Source organism: Diadema setosum, chromosome 2 (genome assembly GCF_964275005.1).
Source record: "Diadema setosum chromosome 2, eeDiaSeto1, whole genome shotgun sequence".
NCBI classification, from domain to species: domain Eukaryota; kingdom Metazoa; phylum Echinodermata; class Echinoidea; order Diadematoida; family Diadematidae; genus Diadema; species Diadema setosum.
In genome coordinates this window covers 17892308-17918732 of record NC_092686.1, presented here as the reverse complement: position 1 = coordinate 17918732, position 26425 = coordinate 17892308, and the positions used below count along the sequence as shown (strand labels likewise).

At 38.5% G+C, this 26425-nt stretch overlaps 1 protein-coding gene across 1 annotated transcript in view; it reads left to right on the top strand.

Moving 5' to 3' along the window:
• LOC140246199 (SLIT-ROBO Rho GTPase-activating protein 3-like) overlaps positions 1-26425 on the top strand; it is a 92283-nt gene that overhangs the window by 47198 nt on the left and 18660 nt on the right. Inside the window, exons 4-14 of the mRNA XM_072325646.1 lie at positions 7456-7518; positions 8975-9109; positions 13408-13536; positions 15477-15698; positions 16702-16806; positions 22040-22222; positions 22726-22810; positions 23495-23525; positions 24506-24602; positions 25374-25434; positions 25930-26007. Of these exons, the coding sequence (XP_072181747.1) occupies positions 7456-7518; positions 8975-9109; positions 13408-13536; positions 15477-15698; positions 16702-16806; positions 22040-22222; positions 22726-22810; positions 23495-23525; positions 24506-24602; positions 25374-25434; positions 25930-26007 (1189 nt within the window). The remainder of the gene's footprint in view (positions 1-7455; positions 7519-8974; positions 9110-13407; positions 13537-15476; positions 15699-16701; positions 16807-22039; positions 22223-22725; positions 22811-23494; positions 23526-24505; positions 24603-25373; positions 25435-25929; positions 26008-26425) is intronic.

Below are 26425 nucleotides of genomic sequence, written 5' to 3'. Positions count from 1 at the left end.
AGTGCTTGCTACTGGCACACCTGAGGCACAGAATACAGACGCCTCCTTTCACCCCAGCCAAGGCCTACAGGCAGTAAACCAGAACCACCCCATAGCTAATGAAGGGCGTGCAAGGACTGTGATGCCTGCTTTCATGGAATTTGAATACCTCAGATCACTGGTAGAAGCCCTGTTACACTTGATATATAGGGCCTAAAGAGTAAATAGATCAGGCTTGGTAAGACAAAGAAAACTGAATCATGAAATGTCATATGCAAATGTACGCCATGTATGTACCCGGGTAATGGATAGTCTTACTATCAGTATCATAATCGGGTTCAGTTTCCACAGACCTTGTAAAGTGTCAATGTCTGTAAATTTAGTAGCTCTTCTGTGAAGTGAAAATATAAAGTCACTGTACAGATTTGATAACTGGGTAATGCCCAAACAATAGTGCATTCTTAACACAAAATCTAGCACACCCCCAAAATACAACAAGACCAACATAGGCCTAATAGAATATGAATTTATTTGCAGAATATGGTACATTTACAATGTAACTTTACAATCTGTATTGTTTGAAACACTTCTTTCATGCTTCAAATAAATCTTACTAATTTGTTTTTCACATGAATAGGAAAAACAGTATCTTGTGCTACTGTCTCAAAAAAAAAAGGGTAATTCAGCCAAAACAAATTTTGCATATCTGATGTTTATTATGTATTAACAAGTGTTGATCTAGGGTTTACTGAACACAGACACTAAGCATGTAAAAATAAGCTCTTGAAAATTGCCAGTGTATGAAATGAGAATGGAAGGGAAAGAATCCTGAAGGTAATAATAATAATAATAAGGTCTTATTTACCCAGGGTAGCCTCTTCAGTGTTGCCACTGCTCTACCAGAGGGCCCTGCTATTATTATTACCCTAGCGTTGCCAGGTACCCATTTATACACCTGGGTCGAGAGGGACACAGTGGGTTAAATCATCTTGTCCAAGGAAGTGTTTGCCACTGCTCTACCAGAGGGCCCTTGCTATATTATTACCCTAGCGTTGCCAGGTACCCTTTATACACCTGGGTCGGAGAGGGACACAGTGGGTTAAATCATCTGTCCAAGGATGTACGGAAAGCACTGGGCGGATTCGAACTCGGGTCCTCCGATCGGGAGTCGGAGTCTTATCCACTAGCACAGCGCCCCCACGGTATGCATCATTATAAAAGTGTGTGTCCTGGGTAAAGCTAGGATAGACATACAAGTAAATGCTATGATTTTATGCAGCAAGCAGTTGAGTTTCAAGGTAAGAATCTATCCCTTGGATACCAGGACTGCAGTATACATAGTGAGCAAAATCCAAGTTTTGAATTGCATGCAATGGTATGTTATAGGACCTTTGTACTCTCAGTTTTAGGAAATAAACTTGAAACCATGATACTTTATATGTACTATTCTTGTTTGCATCCTGTAGGAACCACCCGATCCAGGATATTCTTCCTTTTTACTAGAAGTTGGGTGCTGGGCATCTCTTTGTGTGGTGCATGACCAGGCTAACCTGAACCATTATGCCATATTCGTTTTGTCATGTATGGTACAACACAAACAGGTACCTATTATCCATTAGCTCAGACCATGAAAAGGTTGGGATGGTTGGTCTTGACAGTTAAGTGGTTTGATGTCTGAAAGTCTTTGTTCAAGGAATGCAGCATGAGTGACTATTTCCTCAAATATCCGCTTCTACACTATAATGTACTTCCTAGTAGTGTATGCTGACTAGGGTGATGATTTGCTAAGTGAAATGCTCTTTTTAGGCATTTTAGGGGAAGTAATGCAACTTGTATACTCAATCCTGTATCACATCAGGATGATATGAAAATGGAGTATCAATGAGGTGAATATTTTTCTTCCATCATAAGGCTATCCTTAATGCACTGTTTCCAAACTGAATTCTTGACCTCTCAAAGTCAGTATTAAGTTCTTTTGTGATGTTTCTTGAAATAGGGAGCGATCATCGGTGGTCTTGATGCACATTACAAATAGCAACAAAATGTTGCAAACTGATGCCACATTGACAGTAGCCTTTGAAACACAGTATAGACTATCAGCAACCTCGTTTTGATGCATGTAGTGTGTAATCGTTGTTGGCAATTATATTGCGTCAGTGCTTCAATTCCAGTATATTGCTTTATCATGCAACATATTACTGTAAAAGTTGACATTTTCACATGAGTCATTTCGCCCTCTGCAGGGGAATGATTTCAAATATTTTACATATAACAAGCAAAAATATTGGTGTGCATTATTCTCGTGCTAGTTTCTAGCTGCGCAGAATGTGCCAAATTTCCACACAGCAAAGTTTCAACATTTACAGTATATGAAATGAGTTATTTACAATGTAGTTGATATTGCAACACTGCCAGATCCACAGTGATGTTGGCTGAATGTTGATTGCTCAACAGAAGAGGCTTGATCCAGGCATGGGCAGTGCTGTGTGATGATGAGTATGAATACATACTAATGACTCCTATATTTTTCTAGTATTCATGGCTTATCATCAGTAAAGCCATTCACTGGTTTTAAATGTTTTTCTATTATCAGTGTGTTTCTTTCTACTCTAAAAAAGAGCGTTGTTGCTTGTATCATGTAGAGCTTTAATCATTTCTCACTGTCAGACTTCAATTCTAAAGATCACTATCAATGTTCAGTGGACATTTTGAAACATTCAAATTTATAACTGTCTTATTTTGTATTCCATTTGATGAAATTCCTTCTTCTTTTTTTCTTGGTTATGGATAGCTAATAAGTTGGGACTGTAAGTGGCACTTAACTTGAATACAAAATAATGGAATATATGAAATGTTTTGCCCTAAGACTGTTGTTCATGTAATCGAGTATAACAGTTCTGATAAGTGCAATTAGCTTGCTAAGTGAATGTCAGTGCCAAGCTGATTTCCGTCCATTAATGAGAAATAGGCAGTGGCTAAGGTATTATGGCTTGAGTTCCCCTACAGCTACTCTGCCTGTGATTGACAGTCCATTAAATGATTTCGATGTATTTTGCTTTAAAGTGTAATGGTGGCTTAGAGAAAATTTGAGCATGTCGAGGTTAGTTGATACATAGACCGAGGAAGGTGCATTAGGGGATGAGAGAAGATGGCTCAACATAATGTGAATACGTTGCATGCTGTCAATTTCAGATTTCTCTGCAATGCCAAGATGTGTGGTAGATGGCTAAATGCAGGGAATTAGTATAGGCTGAGGCAAGTATAACTGTGACTGAAGTAGAGGAGTGCCAGTCTCTGTCTGAATAGTTTGAAGATGGAGCTGAATTCAGAAAACTATGCAATTTGTTCCAACTGTTGTGTTGAGAAGGAGAACCCCCATATCTGTGGATGTCCTTAAGTTAGCGAGGCTATATGTTGAAGTTGAATGGGGGTTTATTTGGGGGGGGGGGGGGAGTGTTTTGCGAATACATAGTATTGCATTGATAATCCTTTTTTTTTTCCTGAAGCTGGGGGGGGGGGGAGACAAGAAACATATACTAGTAACATTGTATACTGCAATTATTAAATGAAAGTTTTGGTCCCTGTACTTTTGGATTGACTGGTAATATACTGTAAAACAAGGAATGTTCATTTGCATTTAATTTCGCGAATTTTGGGGAGAGCCAAGATTTGCAAAATTAAAAGCACGCAAAAGTTCTTGTCTACACTATATGCATTGAATGTCAGAGGCAACGCGTGAAATTTCATGCAGCGAAAGAGGCCGTCGGCTCCAATTCGAAAATTTCATGCCGCGAAAATATCGTGTTTTGCAATACTGTATACATGGTTTATTTTCATGGATTTTGCTATCGGTATTTGCAAAATCAAAACACAAGAAAAAGTTGCCATGTATACCATGTCTCAGGTGAGAAATTGTAATTTTTCCTTTGAAAAGGGACAATATTACTTTCTCATGCCATCCATCTACATGTAATGTTTTTCTCTGGTACGAATTGAACCACTCCAAATACTTTTCTCCTATCCCGAATTGTGAAATATAATGATTTGCAATATATTATATGGCATAACTATATACCGTATGGGACAATTTATCGCCACAACGTAAGTAAGATTTTTCATTGCAATCATAAGTGCTCAAAGAACTGAAAGAAAAAAGAAAGGAAATAATTCATGGTTTTCATTTCTTGTTGGCAGACATGAAAAGGATGTGTGAGCTCAAATTAAAGACAAAAACAGACACACATACAGAGAGAATTTAGCTTTATCATCAGTGCTGATTAACTCATTGTAAAGTATGAGATGTTTCAAATATAAGATGAATCTTAAAATTATACAGCCTGATGCCTTTAATTAGGTTTGCATTACAGTTGTGGTAGAATAAAGGAGAAAGATCCATAGGTTTCCCCCCCCCCTTTTTTTTCAGAAGAGCAGCTGGGTCCAATTTGTGTGTATTAGAACTTGGCACTCCCAAGTATGTATCAAAGGGAAAGTAAATTGCAATGGTGAGAAGGTACAATGCACTGTGGGGATGTTGATGGGAGCAAGGCCACATGGGGGGGGGGGGGGGGATCTGGAATATGATATACAGATGGAAGTCTTTGAAGTATGTTCAAGAATGTTTGTAGAAGGTTGGGGGGGGGGGGGTCCATAACGGTAGGCCATGCAGAGGAAGGAGGATATGTCCTGGGGGTAATATCCTGATGGGGTGATGTTTGCCATCATTTAGTATGATGGTGGTTTCATACATAGTGCACTGAGGCAGTGATATGGTGCCAATTGATTCCTTCTGTGAAGTATGGATAGATGAACTCTTCCTTTAATCTCTCACCAATCTGTGTATGCTAGCCTTCTTTCTGGTGAGGGTAAAGAGATGAGCTGTTGAGACATGGCAGTGGTATCATGTAGCAATGATGTCATGGAGGGATTATGCTTACTATGTTCATCTGAGAATTGCTGGATCTGGGATGCACATTAATCAAACTATCATCTCCCCCGCTGTACTTTTCCAGTTCAGCCATTTTGCCCCACCATCTCGGCATCAGCAATTTTGATTAGATACAAATTTGTAATCTTCATCAGGCCTAATCGGGGAGAAGGGTTGGGGGGAGGAAGGGGAAGAGGTAGGATTGTACAATAATTGTAAATTTACCAACTTGAGAGGGAAGGAGTCTTCCCTGTCTGGTGGACTCATCAAGAGTGCTGCAGCCATCTTCTTGAAGTGTTTGGAGGTGCTATCAGCCCCTCTCCTCTCATCACACCAAATGAGCCTAGGCCGTGGGAGTATTGTGGGAGTTTGATTTGCCCTGCAGATAGACGGACTGGGAGAAGTCCAAAGGCAGAAAAATTCTGACTGCAGGGTGTGAATCAGACAGTCATGCTCAGCATGTGTCACACGGGTTCTCTTGTGCGGTTCCCTTGTGCGGTGCAGATTACACACAGCCCAGCCCATGGTCGTAAAAACTTTCATGTACACTTGAACGCGGCAATCAAGATATTTACAACTGGCCACGCTTAATGGTTTTGAAAGCACCATTATTGTGGTCTGTCTTTGTGTAATGCATGGGTCACTAAATATTCATGTTATAAAGGCAATTGACAATGGATGAGTGTGTACCCCTTCTGTACAATGGGAGTTGTCACAATCCATTTGTCTCCAACTCTCATTTCATTTGTTTCTATGACTGTGGTTGATAATCATCTTTTTTCTTCTCGGGTATTTTTTTATTCTCAAATTTCATCATGTGCCTAATGAAAGCAACTGATGTCATAATACAATTGTGTACATCTATATGCCATGTGACCAACAACCTTTGTCTAGGCACAACGTGATATGAAGATGTCAAAGACATTTGTCTGTTTGTTCAGAGAGAAAGCTCTCTCCCCCCCCCCCCCCCTTTTGGCTGTGATGAGAAAATAAATGAAATGTTGAAATGCAAGCAAACACTGCAAAAAAAAGTAGTCTTTTGATATTGGCGAATCATCTTCAAATATATGTCATATCTTCGTCTTTAAGAGGATGTATAGGAGCATGATGTCCTTGGCAAACAGTCTTTCTCTTTGTCTGTCTGGACTTTAAGGCTAGTGACCTTTAGTGTACAGAGGAAATGAGAAGCACTATGTATGCATGTTACAGTCCTAAGACCAAAGGTTACCATGCTAAATCACTATTCTTATTTAAATAGGCTAAACTCTTGTACATGTACCTCCATCAGTAGCCTCTCTGTGCACAGTGTGAAGGCATTTTGAGGTGATAGCCCTGAAGTGGGTACCTCATTGGCCTGGAGACTAGGTGGCAAGCTTGTGGCGATTGTATCAAGTCTCCACTGGTCGCGGAGATGTCTCTGTGGTGTCTCCTGGAGACTAGCCGAGTCTCCGGGGAGTCATGGGAGAATTGAGCAAGTTCAATTTTATAGGAGAGTTTTTCCACTGTCCTGCTGGTCTCGGAGACATCTCAATGACATCTCAGTGATGTCTCCACATCAGCATTTCTGCAACCTGGAGGAGACCCATGGCGACCTACAGATGATGATTTAGAGACATCATTGAGACGTCCCCACAATGCAAATAAGTTGTCACATTGTTTTGAGACATTTCAGATGTTAATCTGATTTGAGCACAAGTCGTCTTTTTTTTTTAAATCTTTGAATCACACAAGTTGCCACACTTGATCAGTTGTGGCAGTCGCGGCAATGTCTCCTCCATTGAGATGGGCCCTTTAAGGTGTAACAATTTCATGGATTTCTAATGTACTGTTAAAGCTGTTATTTTCACGTACAGATATTTTCACAAATGAGGAGATCACAGACATTTGTGCGAGATTTTTTGAGAGTGTTTGCAAATTGACACTAGTATCGTATGTGCACTATACCCTAGCACATGGCAACATTTTCATGTGTTGTTAAATTCGTGATCACACAGTGATTCACAAAAAAGATAAACCCTCATGAAAATAACAGCTTACATGTATACAATATGTTGAAATATTCAGTGTTGTACCCGTTTGAGTGTTTTGAGCACCTACAGATGTAGTGGGAACGTGGATCGCAATGTCGTCTCTTTGTGCTCATACATGCTGATATGTTCTGTTTGACAGTTCTGGGATTAAGAGTGGGCACTCACTCTATGTTTTTCTCTCTGCCTTTTTTTTTTCAGCATTAGTTGAGTGGGACGACTAATCCAAGGTTAATATTACATAATATACAATGCAAGATGAAAACACATAATAACTATGATAGTAAACCATAAAGGCTTCACCTGCTCATAATCCTTTCCAGCCATGAGGGTAAGATGGGCATTATCTTCACAGTGAAACAGGTGTTCTATTCATGTTTGAATGCATTCATTGAAAAGACAGGATCTACATGAAGTCTTCAATGTTGAAAAGTCTGTGACGCTTGATAGGGCTGCAAATCAATCCCTCATCGATCTCTGGAGTAAAGATATGTTCTTTCTTGTTTTTATCTTCCTTCACTGCAGAGTCGAGAAATGACAGTGGAAGTGCACAATGAAATCCTTAGAGTACTGAATGAGTTATTTGCGGTAAGTGCCACTGAAAACACTGGGGGTTATAATGGAGTTGTAATACAGCTGCACATACATAGATCTTTCAACTACAGACAATATGCTATATTAACAATACCAAGGGTGATTCTATGGAATGGCAGAAAGCTTTAACCATGTAAAATCCACTAAAGACCAGTGAACATTTTGGGAAACCATCAGATAATGTAGGTAGTTTGACATAGGTTTATTATCTTATTATTATAGGTGAACATGACAAGAGATATGAAAGAATTTTTTTTACAAGTAAATATAAAGATTTAAAAGAAAATGAATATTAACCATATCACAGAAAGTATATTCCAAATCCAAGAAAGGTTCAATTTTAAGCTTAAGTTATGAAACATAAGTGTGTGATTAATGATTAAAAAAGTATGAGCAAAATGTACAAGTTATGGACATTTGTATATCTGGAAGTTATGAAACAGTTTGATCAGTAATTGTGTTTGTGTATATACTATGTGTATAATGTGTTTATTACTTTATATCAGCCTGTGTGTACATTGAGCAATTGTCTCTATGTCAGTTTTTATTGCCTTTATTGCACCTGTAGATGTGATTTAAGAATGTCTTGAATCATTGAAACCATTTAATGAGCTATTATTGTATCTAATGTTAATGAATTGAGACCAACAAAAAATGTCCCTCCTTCTCCATGAAGTAATTAGTAACATTTATGGAGTCACATTCATGCATATTGCCACTCTCATAGGCAGATCATTGTGGGGAGTCTCAAACCAAATTGAGCTGTCGTTTAAAATGACTTTTCATGTGGCAGACACAGTAACATAGCAGTGTTACAAATGACAACCTTGTGATGATACAAGAGGATACAATACTAAAGGAAGACCAAGAAGTCCTTTCAATTTTTTTTTTTCTTGGAATACAGGATATTTTGGATGAAATGTGATGCATGCAGTTCAATATCAAACACCTCCAGATGACATTGCACGGAAATTTGATAGACCTCTACGAGCAGCTTTTATTTTGATTGTACTGGCCTGCATATACTCTCTTTTTAGTCATAATGTTTGCGTAGGAGGCAAGTAGAAAAGTAGTGGGAGATGAAGGAAGTTTCCTGCATGAGAAAAAAAAAATCTTGATACTTCACAAAACAGACCATTCCAGGATGTCCCCTAAAATAACATTCTAGTGTGTTTTTATAATGTGTTAACAGACATCTGTGTTCAAAATTATAAACATGGCTTGGTAATTCACACAGTGTCATAAAATCTCCAATACAGTGCTTTTTTTTTTAATTTGTCAACCAGTGGTATGAATTTATGGCACTTGATTGCAAAAGCAGCTTTGAATGCCATTCATTAGTTCAATTTCAGGGTGAACTATGTTCTGTATAATCATAAAACTGAGTGATATGACAAATAATCATGACTTTTCACTGATGAAAATGTCCCATGTGTCTCCCAATTGCCAGGAAACCAAGTCATACCATGCAGCACACGGCAGCTACAAGACGATGGAAGACAAAATGCAGCAAATTGCAGCCGATTTGGAGAAAGCGAGGAAGAAGGGGAAAAGAGTGAAAGACCATGAAAGACAGCATGAAAAGGTGAGGACTGCCAAATGAGAAAGTAGAACAAGAACAATTTTCCCCCTCTATGATATGAAAGGCTTTCTTCTTTTTGAAGTCAGGGAAGATGATGCATGCATATATTGTGCTCAGTTGGCTTGATGTAAGAGGAAGAATGAAACATGAATGTTGAGATGTTCTATACAACCATTTCAGCAACAAAAGGAAGCTAAGTAGTGCTGAGATATGATGGTCTGTCTGATCACATTCATAAACTTTGGCCTATATGTAGGTGCTCACATTAAAACTCAGTCCTGGGGGCATTATGTCATTATATATGTGTAGCATGTCATAGAAGGCCCCCTTGTCTATTTTTACACATTCTATTAATACAGACAGTCTTATTAAGACACACAGCCAATCAAAAAAGGAAGTTAACGAGAAGTTGTAAGGCTGGCAAATGATATAAGAAAGTTTCTAACTGATTATGAAGTGGAAGATATTCAAAATGCTGAAAGCAACAGGTTCATGCACTTAAACTGATGCCATTAAAGACCGTGAGATCCTTTTTAAAGTTTCGTTTGAGAACTCATGTCCTCATCATAAATTGCTTTCCCCATCATAATAACCCTTTTCCAAACCCTGAGGTGAGAGTTTTTATTGGTGATATTAGATTGTTTCACATTGACATGCAGCCATAAATAATTTGAGAAATGTATAACTTGAGACTTAAATTCTCCCCATGATATATAACACCCGAGCAAGGCATTTTTTTTCAGTGATTTATAAATTTGAATAAAGTGTTCATTGGATTATGGCTGCCTATGTTCAAAACTGGATTGCTTTCTGTTTTCAGTCTTTGTGCTAATTTTCTCTCTAAGAATAATGATGAGTAACACCCCCCCCCCCCCCCATTAAAAAAGAAAAGGATTGTGAATTTAAATGAAGGGAGCATGTTGTTGTGTGGTGGGATTAATTATTTTGGTGAAAGATTTTCTGGGTTTGGCAATCATACCTTGCAACAGAAAAGACCCTTTCATGGAGCCTGTTGTGTTTCCCACTGTTCCTATCATTTTTTCATTGAGAATTGTAGAAACAAGATGGAATACAAAATCCATCGCTACATGTTTGATTTGGTAATTCGAGTGAGATTACTTGGGCATAACTTATTTAGCTCTATTTCTTCAGAGTTTCTCATGCTATCATCTCTAAGAGAATGACACAGGACTTTTTGTACACTATGTTCCGTAGGGTTTGAAAATAGACATCAGAAATATTAGATTGTTTTAAATGTGCTTTTTTGCTCATGGCACACACATCATGAAGAGCAGTAGCCACCTGGTTGCAAAACTGACTTGAATGTAATGACACTGATTTTACTTTCTTTTTTTTTTGCCTCAAGCATATTCTGTTTTTTAAGTTGACTGTCATAAGTGGAGTAGAAACAAACAGACAGAATGCTATACAAATAATACACAGTGACGGCATAGTAAGAATTTCTCATGCAAGGTACCTATGACACAATCTAAGATGCCTGAGGTGATAGCCAAGGATGTTTGGACTGTTTCGATGATACCGAGTGTGGATAATTGTACTAATGCCAGAACAAAACAATGTTTATTGTTTCCTGTGTAGAATGATGAAGCAGATCCTTGTTAAATGGTAGTTTGATAAATCACCCTCATCACGAGTAAATCAAACAGTGAAATCTTGCCTGATCGCCATGTGAAAGTGCTAGTGATCAGTCATAAGCAAAACTCTGTGTTTGGCAAACTAAATGCATGGTCACGTGTATGCTCTCAACCAATTATTTGATTAGGATTTGCTTCATCTTTTAATCAAAGATGTTATGATAGAATTTGACATACTGATAGCAGTTATGGGATTTTACGGTTTTATGTGTGGTATATTAAAAAAAAAAATGATATTAGTCTCTGAGAAATGATGCTAGTCTTAGTAACAGACATGAATTATATATTCAAGCTGATTCTTTCATTGAATTGCATGCAACTCTGTACAGCATTTGATTTTAATGAGAGCAATAAGAAAAACTTCACATCAAATGATTAGTGTGTTGTAATAACAGAGTATTGATGACTTTTTATGGCTTGTGTGTCCAAACCATTGGGAGAAAAGCAGGATGTGACATCATAACTTTATCTAATTTGTTGAAATTGATGAAGGCTAACATGGTCATGATGTGTCATTGCACATAAAATTGGCTACAAGCAGCTGCCGTGGGTTACGTACTCTGATCACATGGACAAATTGACCTAATTTTCATCTGCCTTTATCAAACAAGTCTGTCTTTGAACTGAACTACAGGTTATACAAAGTAGGACATATCTTTTCTGTGAAAGGTTCTTCACTATTGCACATGGTATGGTATACCTTTAAAGCAGAGAGTGAATGAGCTGTCCTACCACAGTTTATTAGTGGAATGCTTCTTGTAAGATGTCATGGTACATATATCTCTTGTGGTGGTCATTTCCACCCCCCCCCCCCTTCATATTTTCTTTTGCTGTTTGATTTGATGCTGTAACAGTTGTATATGGCAAGGTCAGACAGGCCAAGCGTAGCAAACAAAACATGATTTCCAGGAAACTGGGAGAGGAAAAGTTAGAAAGCACGCCAAGTTTGATCACTGATAGTGACATGTGGTTTTCACCTTTTTTCTCTCTCTCTCTTTTCCTGATGAATCTGATGGTACACTACTCAAAAATCACATTATGCCTTCAAACATTTACCATGGAAAAATCCCTAGGAAATCCAGAAGTATCCATCCTGTTCCAGCGTGAATATCCTGTGTATAAAAGAGAGAAAAATGTACAATGTGTTATGCAGGTGGTATGTATGAACATTGTATAAGGGCATAATCTTTAACGAATTTCTATTGCTGTGTTTTCTCTTTGATTATAATTTTAAGTAAATATCACATTGAGCAAGTCTTTAGTACCATCCAATCAGAAAAAAAAAGAATTCATCAACTTCTGATCTTTAAAGATAATAAAAAGTTTTGGTACCTCAAAAGTTTCCCTGAATTTCCTTGTCTTAGTTTCTGTTTCAGGTTAAAGTACCTTTCATATAACTAACACTGTGAGACTTACTCGCCCCAAAGTGCTCTCTTGTCTTAGTAATCATGCAATTAACTGCGACCAGCAGCCCCATACGCATAGCGTAATCGGGCTTCGCATTGTAGCAAGCAGGATCATGACAGATTTAATATCGCGGGTACATATCAAGTTAAAATCCCAAAATTTCTTCAATTTGAAGACTTACCAATTAAGTTGAAGTATTGAAAACAGGCTTAGGGCAACGTTTGGTTCTGCCAATAGTCCCTTTCTGTTCGAATTGATGACTGAATGTGACTCGGTCGAGAGGACCTTGGGAGAACTACGTACACTGAATATTACAGCCAGTGCATGAGAACACATCACATGCATGCACACAGATTTCAAATCTATGAACGGATAAGATGTTTGTGTGCGCATGCGCTGGCCGCAGTATTCAGTGTATGTAGCTCTCCCAAGGTCCTCTCGACCGAGTCACATTCAGTCATCAATTCGAACAGAAAGGGACTATTGGCAGAACCAAACGTTGTCCGAAGCCTGTTTTCAATACTTCAACTTAGTTGGTAAGTCTTCAAATTGAAGAAATTTTTGGATTTTAAACTGACTGTTACCCACGATACTAATTCTTTCATGATCCTGAATGCTACAATGCGAAGCCCCATTACGCTATGCGTATGGGGCTGCTGGTCGCTGTTAGCTACAATGTATGCGTATGGGGCTGCACGATGCTGGTCGCAGTCAGTGGTTTCGTACGTGTACTATAATTTTCGCCGCGGTACCACGACGGCTCTGGTACGAAACCATTATTGCATGAATACTAAGACATGAGAGCACTTTGGGGCGAGTAATTCTCACAGACAACGTACTTAAACCTGAAACACAAACCAAGACAAGGAAATTCAGGGAAACTTTTGAGGTACCAAAACTTTTTATTATCTTTAAGTCATTGCAAAGATTTATAAAATGATAAGTTTAGTGATCACATTGTATCATGTTGCAAGTAGCAAGTAGCAAAAGAATGATGATTTCCAGCATAGATCCTATGGGAAAATACCTGTGATTAAAATTCTATGCCATATACTCCCATGCATTCTTTGTGAAAGGCAATTTGTGCTTACAGACACTGTACATGCACCACCCAGACTATGACACACACACACACACACACACACACACACAAAGAAGTGAGACAACAGCACTGCCTTGAAGTTGTTGATTCTATTTTGACATTGATGGCAACATTTCCTATCTTGTCTTTCACTTTAGGTCCAACAGAAACTAAGCAGTGCAGAGGTCAAGGCCACAAGAGCAAGAAATGACTACCTGTTGGTCACCGCTGCAGCTAATGCCACCATACAGAAGTACTTTGGGAAGAATGGGGCAGAGTTGGTTGATGTGAGTCTGTCTGTAGTGATCAGGAAATACCTCACTGGCCTCCATCCAGTGTTTCCATCTTATACTCAAAGATGTAATCTTTGCCTTCTTGAGCTGAGGTACTCCCTTCGAGAAACAGCATCTCATAACTCTTTTCAACCAGTGTTTATAATAACTTACACTTTGTTGATGATGCAGTTGTCATGCATATCCTCCTTATGAATTCACCTTTGGTCAATTTTAAAGAGTCAATGATGTCTCTTTAGAATGAATGCTGTAATTTTCATAAGGGATTATTTTTTGCAAATTTCATGAAGCACTGTTCAGCTATGAATTTAACAACACACAAAATATTAAGAAAAGACAGTGAGTAGTTCAGAAGTAAGATAGTCTTGGTGTCTTATTACAAAAACAACATCTTGCGAAAATGTCTCTGACCTCATTTGCGAAAATATCTTTATGTGAAAATAACAGCTTTTGCAGTAATTAATGGACAAATCATTCTAAATGTCACCGTAAGTGAAATTTTCATTAATTTTGGTACTTGTGTTTTTGAAATATGTGATTTTCTTCATTGCTTACTTCTAATATTACACTAAATGTTTTTCTCAATGCTTTTTTTTTTCTTAACTAGTCACGATCTGGAGTAAGCAGTAATAAAAGAGAAAGAATTGATACCATTGTAGGAATATATCCACACTTTTTCATTAGATGAAAGTCACTGAAGCATCACAAACGGCATTATTTTATTCTTATAATTGGCATAGAGCACAGATGGCATAACACGAGGCCTGTCATTCACGAAGACTGTACTGACATTCTCTCGGTGAATGACCTTGTGGAGGGGGATACGTTGCGGCCGCAAAATTTGGCCTGCCTTTGTGCGAGTCAGTGTTGGGAACATCTTGGCAGCCCACACGTGTGAGGTTTTGTGGCTGCAATGCATGGTCAGCCATGAGCTCCCTGCAGCCTTCACACACAATGATTCCAATCATGCCTAGAACCAAAATTGGGAAGTATTTCTTTTTAGTGGGCTTACTGGATAATATTTAGACACATGCATCAAAACAGGATATTTTCTTGATGTGACTCTGAAATTGGGCCACCTGCTATATTTGTGATACATACCATCTTTTTCACTTGGATCAACCAAGGTAGTTAGGCAAAAACACAGGAACCTTCATTGACTAGACATATTTGTGTAGTACTACGGAGACTAGCAGCTGATATACCTATTACAACTGTCAATCTCACTGGTAACACCTACCTTATCTATGTAACCGCATGGGTGCAAAAACAAAATAGCATCAAGAAAAATAAATATGTCTTATAAGGTATTTCATCATGTCTGCATATTTGTTGGAGATTGTACATTCATGTTTCACATCACAGGAATGTTTTTTATGGTGACATAAAAATTTATTTTGATTATATATACATGTATCTTCTATCTTTTTATTGCACTGATATTGCATTTGCTGTTGTTTTAAAGAGAACATGTACCAGCAGACATGTACCAAGTAGTTGCTGTTCAATAAAGTAGCCTTGTGAAGTGTAAAATATTTGCAATAATAAATACACACTTTTGTTAAAAAGCAACTTGTTAGCTGGATATGAATCGATGCTACTGCTAGGGCATGATTTGATCATTACATACTAATAACTTCTACCAATTCACTGCTGAACTGGGAAGGAGCTTCAGGAATAAAATTCATGTACTATGATTGAAATCATTTTACACTTATGATTTCAAAATACTCCAAGACAACTCCTTACCCTGGCAATGTGCATCAGCCGGACAAGCTTCTTGGTAGTCCCTTTCGATATATTGCAAGGAAATTCAAGAAGGTAAAAGATGACTTCTTAGTCCTTCTGAGAAGTATGTTTTAGCTGTAAGTACTTCAAGCAGGATGCATCCATTCCATAGAAAATGTGTTATTTGTCTTGTTTTAATGAACCAGTGCTTAGACCTCGGCTATGTGCGCAAGACACAAAAGATGCTGTACGCCTTCCAGGCCTCCCAGACCCAACTACTCAGACTCCAGCAGGAAGACCTGCAGCGTCTGGAGCTCAACATCCGCAGTATGAGCGCATCGAAGGACAAGGACAGCTTCCTGGAGGCCCATCGCAATGCCTTCACCACGCCTGAGACATTCCAATTCATCCCCCATGGAGGGGACACGGTGAGTTACTGAGGAGCCCCTGCACTGGTCTCTGGGTAGGGATTGTCATGACATGGCTACTGACAGTGTACAGATTTTATTATGCCTGCTGTATGTGTGCTATGCAGCTGAATCAGAGTACCCCAGAGCACTCGCTGACATAGATGCCTTCAATGTGAACTTCTTTGCCATGCTCAAGCAATCAATAACAAACAACAGTGAATGGTTTGTTAATTGAGTGCACCACTTGTACATAGTATGTAGATGACTGTGGCTGTCCTGCACTCATTGTGTCCCTACAGTCTTTGAGAGAAATACAAGAATACATTAAATGCCAAAATTACAGAAAGTCAAAATAAAAGTTTTTAGTGTTTCATGGCAGTGGTGTTATATACACTAGAGCCTATTGAAGTGTCATGTGTTATGATTTTGTAGTATCAGAATTATGTATGTTTCCCTTCAATCTCCCAGGGCTGATTTGAAAGCAGATCACCTGATTTATAGATGAAATGTACCCTGTCAATTAGCATTATATATGTCAAACGTTTGGTGCAAGTAGTGTTCCAGTGTAGTTATCATAGTATTTGCTGTCTTTGAGAGTTAAATGTGATATTTCTTGAGATATCCTTAAAAAAGGCTTTTGAATGATGTGAATACTTTACTCTTGATATCTTTCTCTTACTAGTGTTAATTGCCAGCTATATTAGTGTTAAAAGTAATATTAAAGATAGGCATATCTCAAAATGACATTCCATTTATTCAAATGCAACTGAGATCATTATTTACACTTGCATGTTGTGCATCTGACGGGACAGTGCATCCATCAGCTTGTAGCATTATCTGATGTTGTTCAAATACAGTTGAACAAACACATTCTCAGAAGTCTTGTCAGCTTTATGCAGTGTATGAGTGTGTTCCAGTATGTGATGCGGATCCTTGCATTGCATCCGCTCCCAATGCACTTTGTGTCTTTTGAGATGAGATATGAAGCAGTCTTCTCACATCTTCTCTCATGGTTTTTCAGACAACCACGATGGTTGCTGATATCTACCCGCTCTCTGAGGAACTGAAATCAAAGTCTGACAATCTGAGTGGCCGCATCAAGCACCTAGAGACAGACACGAATGAGGTGAGCAGCTTTCCTCTCCTGCGTCAATATTTGAAGAGACGAGAAGAGTTGGGGTGAATGGTGTGAGTGAGTGGCTGACAAATAGATTTGTCTGGGATTGGCTGGCCGTACTGGGCAAATTCTGGAATGGACAAAATTTTATGCATAATTTCCCCCCCCCCCCCCACTTTGACTGCTGGGTGATGTACCAAGCTTTGAGTGTGATGTACAAACATTTGGGACTCCTACTCAAACTGAGCAGCCCTCACTCTGATGGAATTTTGAATTTTGCACTTCGATCCATGTAGATTACTGCGTCATCATGAATGCATGAGATAAAGAAATGTGTGCTCGAATGACCAAAGATATTTTTGTATCAAGTCAGTATAATATCAAATAGACCATGGTAGGGACTGAACACTTGATGAAATGTGGCAGAATGTACGTCTGCTGTGAAGAAAATCTCCAACCATATAAATACTAGGGCTTATTGGGTGCAATGATTCTGTTGAACTTTGGTATTAAACATAAAAGCAAGATTAGCTACAAGGACCATTTTTGATCAGCCTTGGATGTCATCATCTTTTTCCTCTACCCTAGCCTCTTGATCAGGCATCTTGTCTGAGGCTTGGAATAGAGACTAACTTCAAGGCAACGAGTGCAAGACCAAGTTGCGCACTCACCTTGTATAATCTGACATGAATTTCTTATTTCAAAACTTACTTCTTGATTTTGCTACCCAAAAAGTAGCAACCAGTCAGTGACCACATTACTCACAATGACATCAGCGTATAATAAATATTCATAAGTATGCAAATACTGTGGCTTGCTCATCATGACTCTCCAGCGCTAGAAATCAGCTCAGTGTCCAAAGCTTACCACGAAAACAAATCTTCTTCGTATGGCACAATGTGCCTGGTTTATACCGTTTGCTGACTATTGCTAGTCACCTGAAGAAACCACAAGGGGTTGGCATCATTTGCCCGTATTCTGGTGCAGACTTGCAGAAGGACAGCTTTACCATGTTAGCACCCACTCTGATGAATGAAGTGGGATCTTTTACGTGAGTGAGTCATGAATCCGTCACACTGGTTAACTCCATCTACTAAATGTCCTACCTGAGGAACAGAGCAATTTACACTCCATGGGAATCGAACCCGAGTTGGTTGATCATGATACAGGTTTGCTACTGACCGAACCATACCGCCCTATAACATGAATAATTCATACAGTCACGTACTTAGTGAAGTGGCAGGGAAAACCTAAGTTTCAAAAGGCCTCATGGCTGCGCCACTTGGTCTTGCATTCACCCCTTGCACGCGATACTCGGTGCGGCGAGTTAGTCTCATTCCTCAGCCATGATGCCTTGTCAAAAGGCTACTGCTACCCCTGTTCCTCTCACCAATGGGGGGCGAGGCATCTTGAAAAGCCATCAGTGAGAATGGAACACCTGCAATGTCGACGTAGATTATTCCATGAGTAGCTCCAGATGGGAGTCATGCTGAACCATATCCCTCCCCATTTATTAATCACGATACCAGAGGGGTGGTGGTGGTGAGGATCACAGACATGAGAATTGCCTTTGTGGCTCTCATCCAGGGACTGCCAGAGCCACAGCTAGAGCTTTCACACTCTACTGACAACTTGTATAAAACATGTTTCTAAACACAATTCATGCCAGTCTTAATTTGTATTTTCTTGTTTAAATCTAAATGCAAACTTCAATCCTGTTCGATTGCTGAAGTCTTTATAGTTTGCATTGGTAGTTTCATAGTTTGACCTCTAGAAGAGGTTTTGGAGGTGGAGTCTGCTTGACCATGTACTCACCTCCTCAGTGGTGTATACATATAATATACAACATATATACAGCATATTAAGAGTTACACACTTGATTTACAGGAGTTGGTAGTTGTGATGCAGCTATTGCACGAAATGTTTGTCTGCAAATACACTAAGTTGTTAACAAGGTGATTATGTGAGTGTATGAATCCCTAGTAACTCAAAATGCTGTGTATTGCTTGTATGTTTGTTTTGTGTGTGTGTGTGTAATTGTGAAAGTCCCCTGCATGCACACATAGTTTTGAGTCCTAGGTTGGGAAAGGTTCTATTTCTATTACATAGAGGATGATTTATCCTAGACATAGAAAAAATTCATTTTTAGGGTGAGATTTGCAGTAAGATCATTTCGTCTTAAAGGGCCTGTATTGGATTTCAGATACAATTGCCAATGATAACTATGCTTGCACACATACAAAGATATTCATCACTCAAATTTTCAATCTGTTTTCATGACATTCAGCAGGACTAGGAATTAAAATGCATGTAAATTCTTAACAAAAGGAAGATTTCTTTTATCTCCCTTAAAAAGCCATATTCCTGTCACAAATCTAGCCATTTGAAAGTGCACTACTCCATCTGTGTTGTTGATCTTGTAACTTGGTTTGTATAGACTGGCTTTATGTGCACTCGTGGAAGCATACATGATATGTTTGGTGTGCCGTCTTTGATACCGCTCACACAGCGTAATGTCTTCCCATATGTGATGAGAGAGATGGTAGGGTAATCAGTGTTCCTAGACCGTAACGAATTGAACCTTGATTTTGTTTTAACGAGCGGCAAGGAGAGGTTGCCCCTGATTAACGGCAGATAATTATGACTCGAGAGAGCTAGAGCAAAAACTGGCGGCCCATTTTGCAGTTGGAGACTGGATTTTCATTTCGTCCAAAGTATCATCTGTACAGTCATCTGTCTGTGGGATTCTAGGAATCTATTAGGATCTGGTGCCAACCAATATTTGTACACCATAGGATATCCTTGTGGTCATTAAAACGTGTAGTAGATGAAGAGATCCTTGTTTACTGGAAATGTAGATATAACATATAAATATGGAGTATATGCACACAGATCGAGTAAGTAATAAAAAAGATTAAATAGAAAGGTAAATGCACAAAATGATATTTTCACAATGTTGTCACTATTCAGAAGGAAGTTGTTGAGGAATAGATGATTTTACTGATTCAAAAATATTTAGTATCAAATGGATCACTCTCAAGAGTTATTTTTCATTTTCTGTATTAGCTCTGACATATGCCCAATATTATGTATTGCAGAAGGTAGTTTAAATAATGGTGTGAAAATTTCAATGTTTGAAGTAAAGATATTTGTGTCCATTGTGTCATGTAGTGTATTGTAAACAAAAATAATATTCAGTATATTCATGGTCTGTTGGATGTTTGACCTCAAATCATTCAAGTGATCCCAAATTTATCATCATCATCATTAGGACTGCTTAGTTAGATGATTGATCATAAGGATTTTAGTATTCATTCTCCCTCGCTCTGCACATTCTGCCTGACTGTATATAAACTTGCAAGCATACCTATGTGTGGGTGTGTGTACAGCCCAGATTGTAATAGAGTTTAGATTCAATCCAAAACAAATGCTGAAGTGCTCTTTTAGCTCATGATAAGCAAAATGGGAATAGCAGGACAATTTTCCCAATTTACCAGTGTGAGAAATGTACTTTATTCTTTGTCATTCTGTTTGCCTGAAGTATAGGGGGAAAAAAAGGTGATTGGCTTTGTTTGTTTGTTTTTTTAGTCACAGCAGCATGTCATATTTGCTTTGGTGTCGCAGGTGACTTTTATCAGAGAAACAAAGATAAAGAAATCTGGATACAATTACTGCAAACCTCATGTGTAGGCACAACTATTCTAAGATATGTTCTTGTTTGTTGATATCCTTCAAATTGTTCCATGATATTTGCTCCTGCAACATTTGCTTCCATGAAATATCTGCATGCTAAGCCAAATGTAAATTCTACCTACAAACATAACCCTAACCCTTATCCTAATCCTCACATCAAACTAAACCTTAAACCTTATTACAACCCTAACCCTAAGTCCTTGGAGAAAATAACACTGGAGAAATTGTCGCAGGAGCAAATGTCGTGTCACGCCTTCAAATGGACTGCATAAAACAGAGGAGCTGCATACTTTTGTAATGAAACGTGACCTGAAATTCTCTGATGGAAGACAGTGAACACTTTGTACTGTGTCACAGTTGTCTTTGAAGAGATTCTGCCAACCTGCCACCCAGACTTAAAGTGTGGGAGGTGAAAGAAGGCGTACTGGCCAACCTAGATAAGATTCTAGCCTCTGACAAACATTTGCCCACTGTGTGCAGAAATCAAAGTCAAAATACACTGCGTCCCAGATAGTTTCTGTGCGTGGGCGATTAGCAAAGTGATGGAGTACATGCATGCTTGATTTGTGTCTACATACTCTCACTGTGTGCCGTCACAACCAATTCCTTGCAAATTGATCAAGTCCTTTTTTATGACCAAACCTTGTCTCATAACCACACACAGATGTATCTACATAACTTGCCACAGAGACTGTTCGTTATCTTGAATATAAAAATGTTGCCGTACAACATTGATCACAATCAATTGTAATAAATTGTAACCCTTAACTCTGATATACTTCAAAACCCTATTAATGTACTAGATCAATTTCTAATATTTTCATTTTTGTCAAGCATTTCTTCTTCTCATGATAGAACCTTTTTGCTCTCCATACTTTGGAAAGATTATTGCAATACTGCCTGATGAATCAAAACTAATTAATGCAGATTTACATTAGTGGAAATTGCTGGTGTGTAGCTTGCCATCATGGCAAATTTAACTGTAAAACCAGAAAAATCTGTGGCATGAAACTTTCATGAATTGCTGACCATGTACAAATCACAAGTATATTACATGTACTCAACTAGTAAAACAGAGATTTGTTGAACACACACTGCTGGTCGATATAAAACACACAACAAAACTGAATGCGCACTACTGAACATGCATAGGAGTAGTTGACTTCAGAATTACTCGGCCTGACCTGAGCTGTAACATGCACAAGTGTATACATACTAGTATGTATGAATTGGATTAATTCCATTACTTGGAAGGGGTAAACTGCTTATTCCTCTTGAGTGTACCTTAAACATGTACTGGAAATAACAAACTATGCACTTTTTGATCAGCAACAGTAACGAAAAAAAAAAGACAACTTTCGTGCATATTTTACTTTTGCAGATTTTTGCTCTTTGGGAAATTTTTGAAAGTTTCATGCGCAAGAAAAAATTCTGGTTTTACCATAGTCATACAGCTTGTACAGTTTAGTGACTTTTATGTGTAAGAATTTAGATTGAAATCAGTTTACTGTATCCCTCATACCTGACCCACTATTCTGTCGATGTGTAGATCATGAAGACGCTACAAGACATGCAGAAGATGTGGGCTGATGACACCACAAACCTCACTGATGAGGAGGTGCAGGCACAGTTCCGCATCCTGAAGGCGCACGACTCCAACGCTGAGCTGTCAAGGGTACCCTCCATGAAGCGACCTCGCAGCAACCAGGAGAAGGAGCTCTACTTTCTTGGTGTAAGTCTCATGTATCAATGCTTCTTGCCGAACAACACTGGAACTTTCTGGAAATTGTGCAGCCTTACTGCCAGTGAATGCAGTTTTGGATGTGCAAGCTTCTTTTTTTTTTTTTCTTGATGTGTGACATCAGTGACGCATGATTTGGAAAGTACAGTAGATTTAAGATCATAAACAGTTAAGCCTGTATGTCTTTAAATGTGTGAAGATTCTTGTTAATCTTCCTAACTTCTTTATCTCTTTGATGAATTCTCTTGTGCAGAGATTTTGTTTTGTTTTGTTTTGTTCAAATGTATTGCAAAATCCTGTCAATGCATTTGACAAATAAAACCTTCAGGTATTAATACTCTGCGATATCATGGTCAGTAGAATATGCGTGAATGTAATCTACAATTGGATACGCAATCCAGGGAAAACTGAAGAAATTGTCCAAAAGGACATAGGTTAACCAAGTGCCCAGACTTAGGTTGTCATATTTTGTTTCGTTTCTTCCTCCATATCAGAAATTCAAAGAGAACCTTGAGAAGGGGAATGCATTGGCACGTATGCAGTCCAGACAGGAGCTAATGAAGGCAGCATTGGGATCAGGTGAGATAGACTTGCCTTAAAATCTGAGAGTCTCTTTCCCCTGATGACAGAAACTTGATGGTAGGGTTTTACTCTCAATGTTTATTTCAATTCTGTGAGAGTTCTATGCCCTTCTTGTCAACTGTGTCTGTTTTTGCCAGATTTTTTGTGAAGATGGCATCTTTGTTACCTATGTGGAATTTGAACTCCAGACAGGATAGGGAGTTTGAAGTGAGAAATGAAGGGCAGTGGATTAGTTTGGTTTGCTTAGAGTCCCTTCAGAGTCCATGAGGTAAAGCTTTCTTTCATGTTTGAATACTTGATGACTATGAGTCGGTTATTTTAGGAAGTCTTTGCATGATTCATTGCCAGTTTTGCAACAGCATCCACCATCCCTCTGTGGAGAAGTGTGATGGTGTGTATTTGGTCTGGAATCTATTCAAGGAGTTTCACACCCTCTGTCATGGTAAATTCCCACTGTCTATATTCCAAAGATGTGTGTTAGTGTTAAAATTGCTTAACACGAGAAAAATTCGTGAACGGTAGAAGTTCTTACGATGAAAGTAAAATGATAATCTAAAAGTTTAAAGTGGGTTGTTACAGGTGTGATACTTAGCCATTTTAGCGGATGATGCTGAATAAAACGTTTTTGGCCGTGATTACTCACTGAATTGTCTGATTTTTTTAATTTTTTTTTTTTTTCAGCTCATGAATCCAGTGGCACCTCTGGCTCAAGGTATGTGTTTGCTGCAGAACTTTTATCATGTAACATGTCTGTGCAGGATTCACAACATTCACAAAAAACCCTTCTCTCTCACAAAGTTATCTAAAAACATGAACAGATACAAAAATCAAGAAGAAAAGTGGAGTATGATGACACTACTAAACACAATCTCATATCTTATGTCAATACATCTGTGTTCGTCGGTTTTATCCACTTTCATTAGGTTAAAATCTATTCCAAGATATTTTGCAAGGTTTTCCCCTAAAGTCTTGCATGGTTTGATCAGACTGGTATGAAAGAAGTCAAAATCAAACATTTTGTTGCTGCCTAAAAATTGTCAGAAAGGTGATATGCCATGTTCCATCTCAATTGTTAAGCAGCTAACATCCAGAGAACATATTAGTTTGATTACGAAGGGGTAAGCAGTCTCTGTGAAGTATGAAGAGGATGTATATTGTCACAAATAATCATCTATTCCAAATTATTAGAAATGAAGGTGCTGGCTAGATTTTTTTTTTTTTTTTTTTTTTTTTTTTTGGGAGGGGGGGGGGTTGAGTTGGGTATCCTGTGGAATGTTTTCCTTTATCTGTCAGATGACTTTGAAACACAGCCATCTGTTGCATATACTTGTAGGAGTTATTAGGCAGCCTTCGTTTTTATGACATTACTCCACAGAGTGTTGAGGATTTCAAATTAAATCATTCTGGCAGTGACTGATGAAGTAGATTCAGCAACTTAAAATAATTTTTATCAGAATGTAGTGTTTACCAAAAATGTTCCTCTTTCCATAGAAAGAATAATCAGAGTTAAGCTAAACTATTCACTAGTTGGTCTTTTGATCCGAAGTATACCAAGTACCAGTAGTGAAAATTTTGAGCTCAACTAATGATTTGTTGTGCCGGTATATGGATGTGTTTCTGTGGATGAGTAGATTGTTGTTTGAAGAGGACCTTTTACAGATAGCTTTTCATGTCACTGATTTCTATCCACAGACCCCTCAATCATGTCCCTAAGAAGGAGAAGCTGAGGGAGAGACCAGGCTCTGTGTACATGCCTCTCTTTGGGGGAGATCTACAGCAGTACCTGGATGTGAGCATAGATAGAACATCACATGATATACTGTAGTAGTGGATATTTTCACGTGATAAATATTTCACGCTCGGCCAAGTAAGATGAGTTTGGCAAGTTTTTAATTCAAAGGAATCGAGACATGAACTACTTGAACATAAAGTAAGCAAAAATATTTGCGTGCTTTTATTTTTAGCGCTGGTTTCTGGTTGCACGAAATGTGCAAACATTTCCACTTATGCACACAATGTTCTCTGAAGGGAAAGAAGCGTGTCAGTGCTATAGCATTTATGTGATGTCTAGCTCTTTTGGTTCTTGTGATGGAAGTATTTGTTGATCTTGCATCTCTAGAATGTTTGCACCATCTCCTCAATGCAGGGTACAAACTTCTTTTATTTTCTTTTGTTGCTTTAATAGTGAATCATACGTAAGAACTGGCTGAAGTAATGTCACAGATTCTTTCAAAAGTGACTGTTAAAGTAGACCTGCCAGCAGGTGCAACACACAACTTTACTTTGTGGCAGAGGGAAATAGCAATCGTTTCTGTGGCTTCATCTGACAAAGAGTTTATCAGCTTCATGTGGTATATTTGCTATATATTCTTTCATCACATGTGACTGTAGAATGTCCATGTATTAGAGCTTTGTGTAAACAGATGTGAGCCAGGCACCTTTGAATGTTCTTAACCGACAAACGGTGTTATATAAATGCTGGTCATAATCGTCATCATCATCATTATCATCATCATCATCAGTAGTAATGTTGTTGTTTCTCTGTTTCCTTATATTGCAGTCTGGTAACTTTCAAATCCCACCTATTGTTGCAAGCTGCATAGAGTTTATCACAGTATATGGTAAGTATACATGTTGGAAATTGTGTGAAGGCTGTGTATGATAACTTAGGGCTTCAGTCTAACCAGACCAGGTAACACAAAGGTGTGGTTTTTAGTTCCAAAGCACATCATTTAAAGATATATTATCAAATTTTGGTAGTGATCTGGATCATCGTCTGGATCCTGGAACTTAAAAAAAAAAAAATGGGAAGGATTCTAAAAAGGGCCACACCTAGGGAATTCGAGCGATGCGTATTTGAGGTGCGCATACATTCACTGAGCGCATGCTTGGGACACAGCAAGAAAGTAATAGAGACACTTTACTAGAAAGGATTCTTTGTCATTTGGAAATTTGGTAATTTTTAGCATAATAGGTTATGATTGGAAATGAGCTTGGCTGAGATCTGCCCTCCAAGTGCTTTTCTACTTCTTGTTTTGTATTAAAGGGACAGTGATATAAAGGGACTTGATTGGATGATGTTTAACGTGCTGATAACTTGTTTGTTTGTTTTCTAGGCCTCCATCACCATGGTATCTTCCGACTACCAGGCTCTCATCTGGAGATCACCGACATGAAGGAGCAGTTTGAGAGGGGTATGTCTGCCCTCATGGCTCACTACCAGTTCAAGAGACAGTAGATCTATTTGATATCATTTCTCTGCATTTAAGTGAACGGCCATGCCAAGTCTAGGCAAATCTCACTGACACAAACCCACACACACACACACATACAGTCACATACACAGACACAAAGACGAGGTCACAGAATTTCCTTCCATTTCAAAACAGTTTGAACGAAGATATCTTATCTCTGATAATATCTTCTTTTATGAAGAAAAAAAACAAGCAGATATGCTGTGAAAGCTGTTTATGTATGGACAAACTTTGTAATGGTCATTAATTTTTACAGTGTTGTTGTTCTTTTAGTACAGATTTGTCTAATTGTACATGTCCTCATGGTAGAGACTGCAGTCTTCTTCAGAATCTTCTTCTTTCGATAAAGTACAGGCCA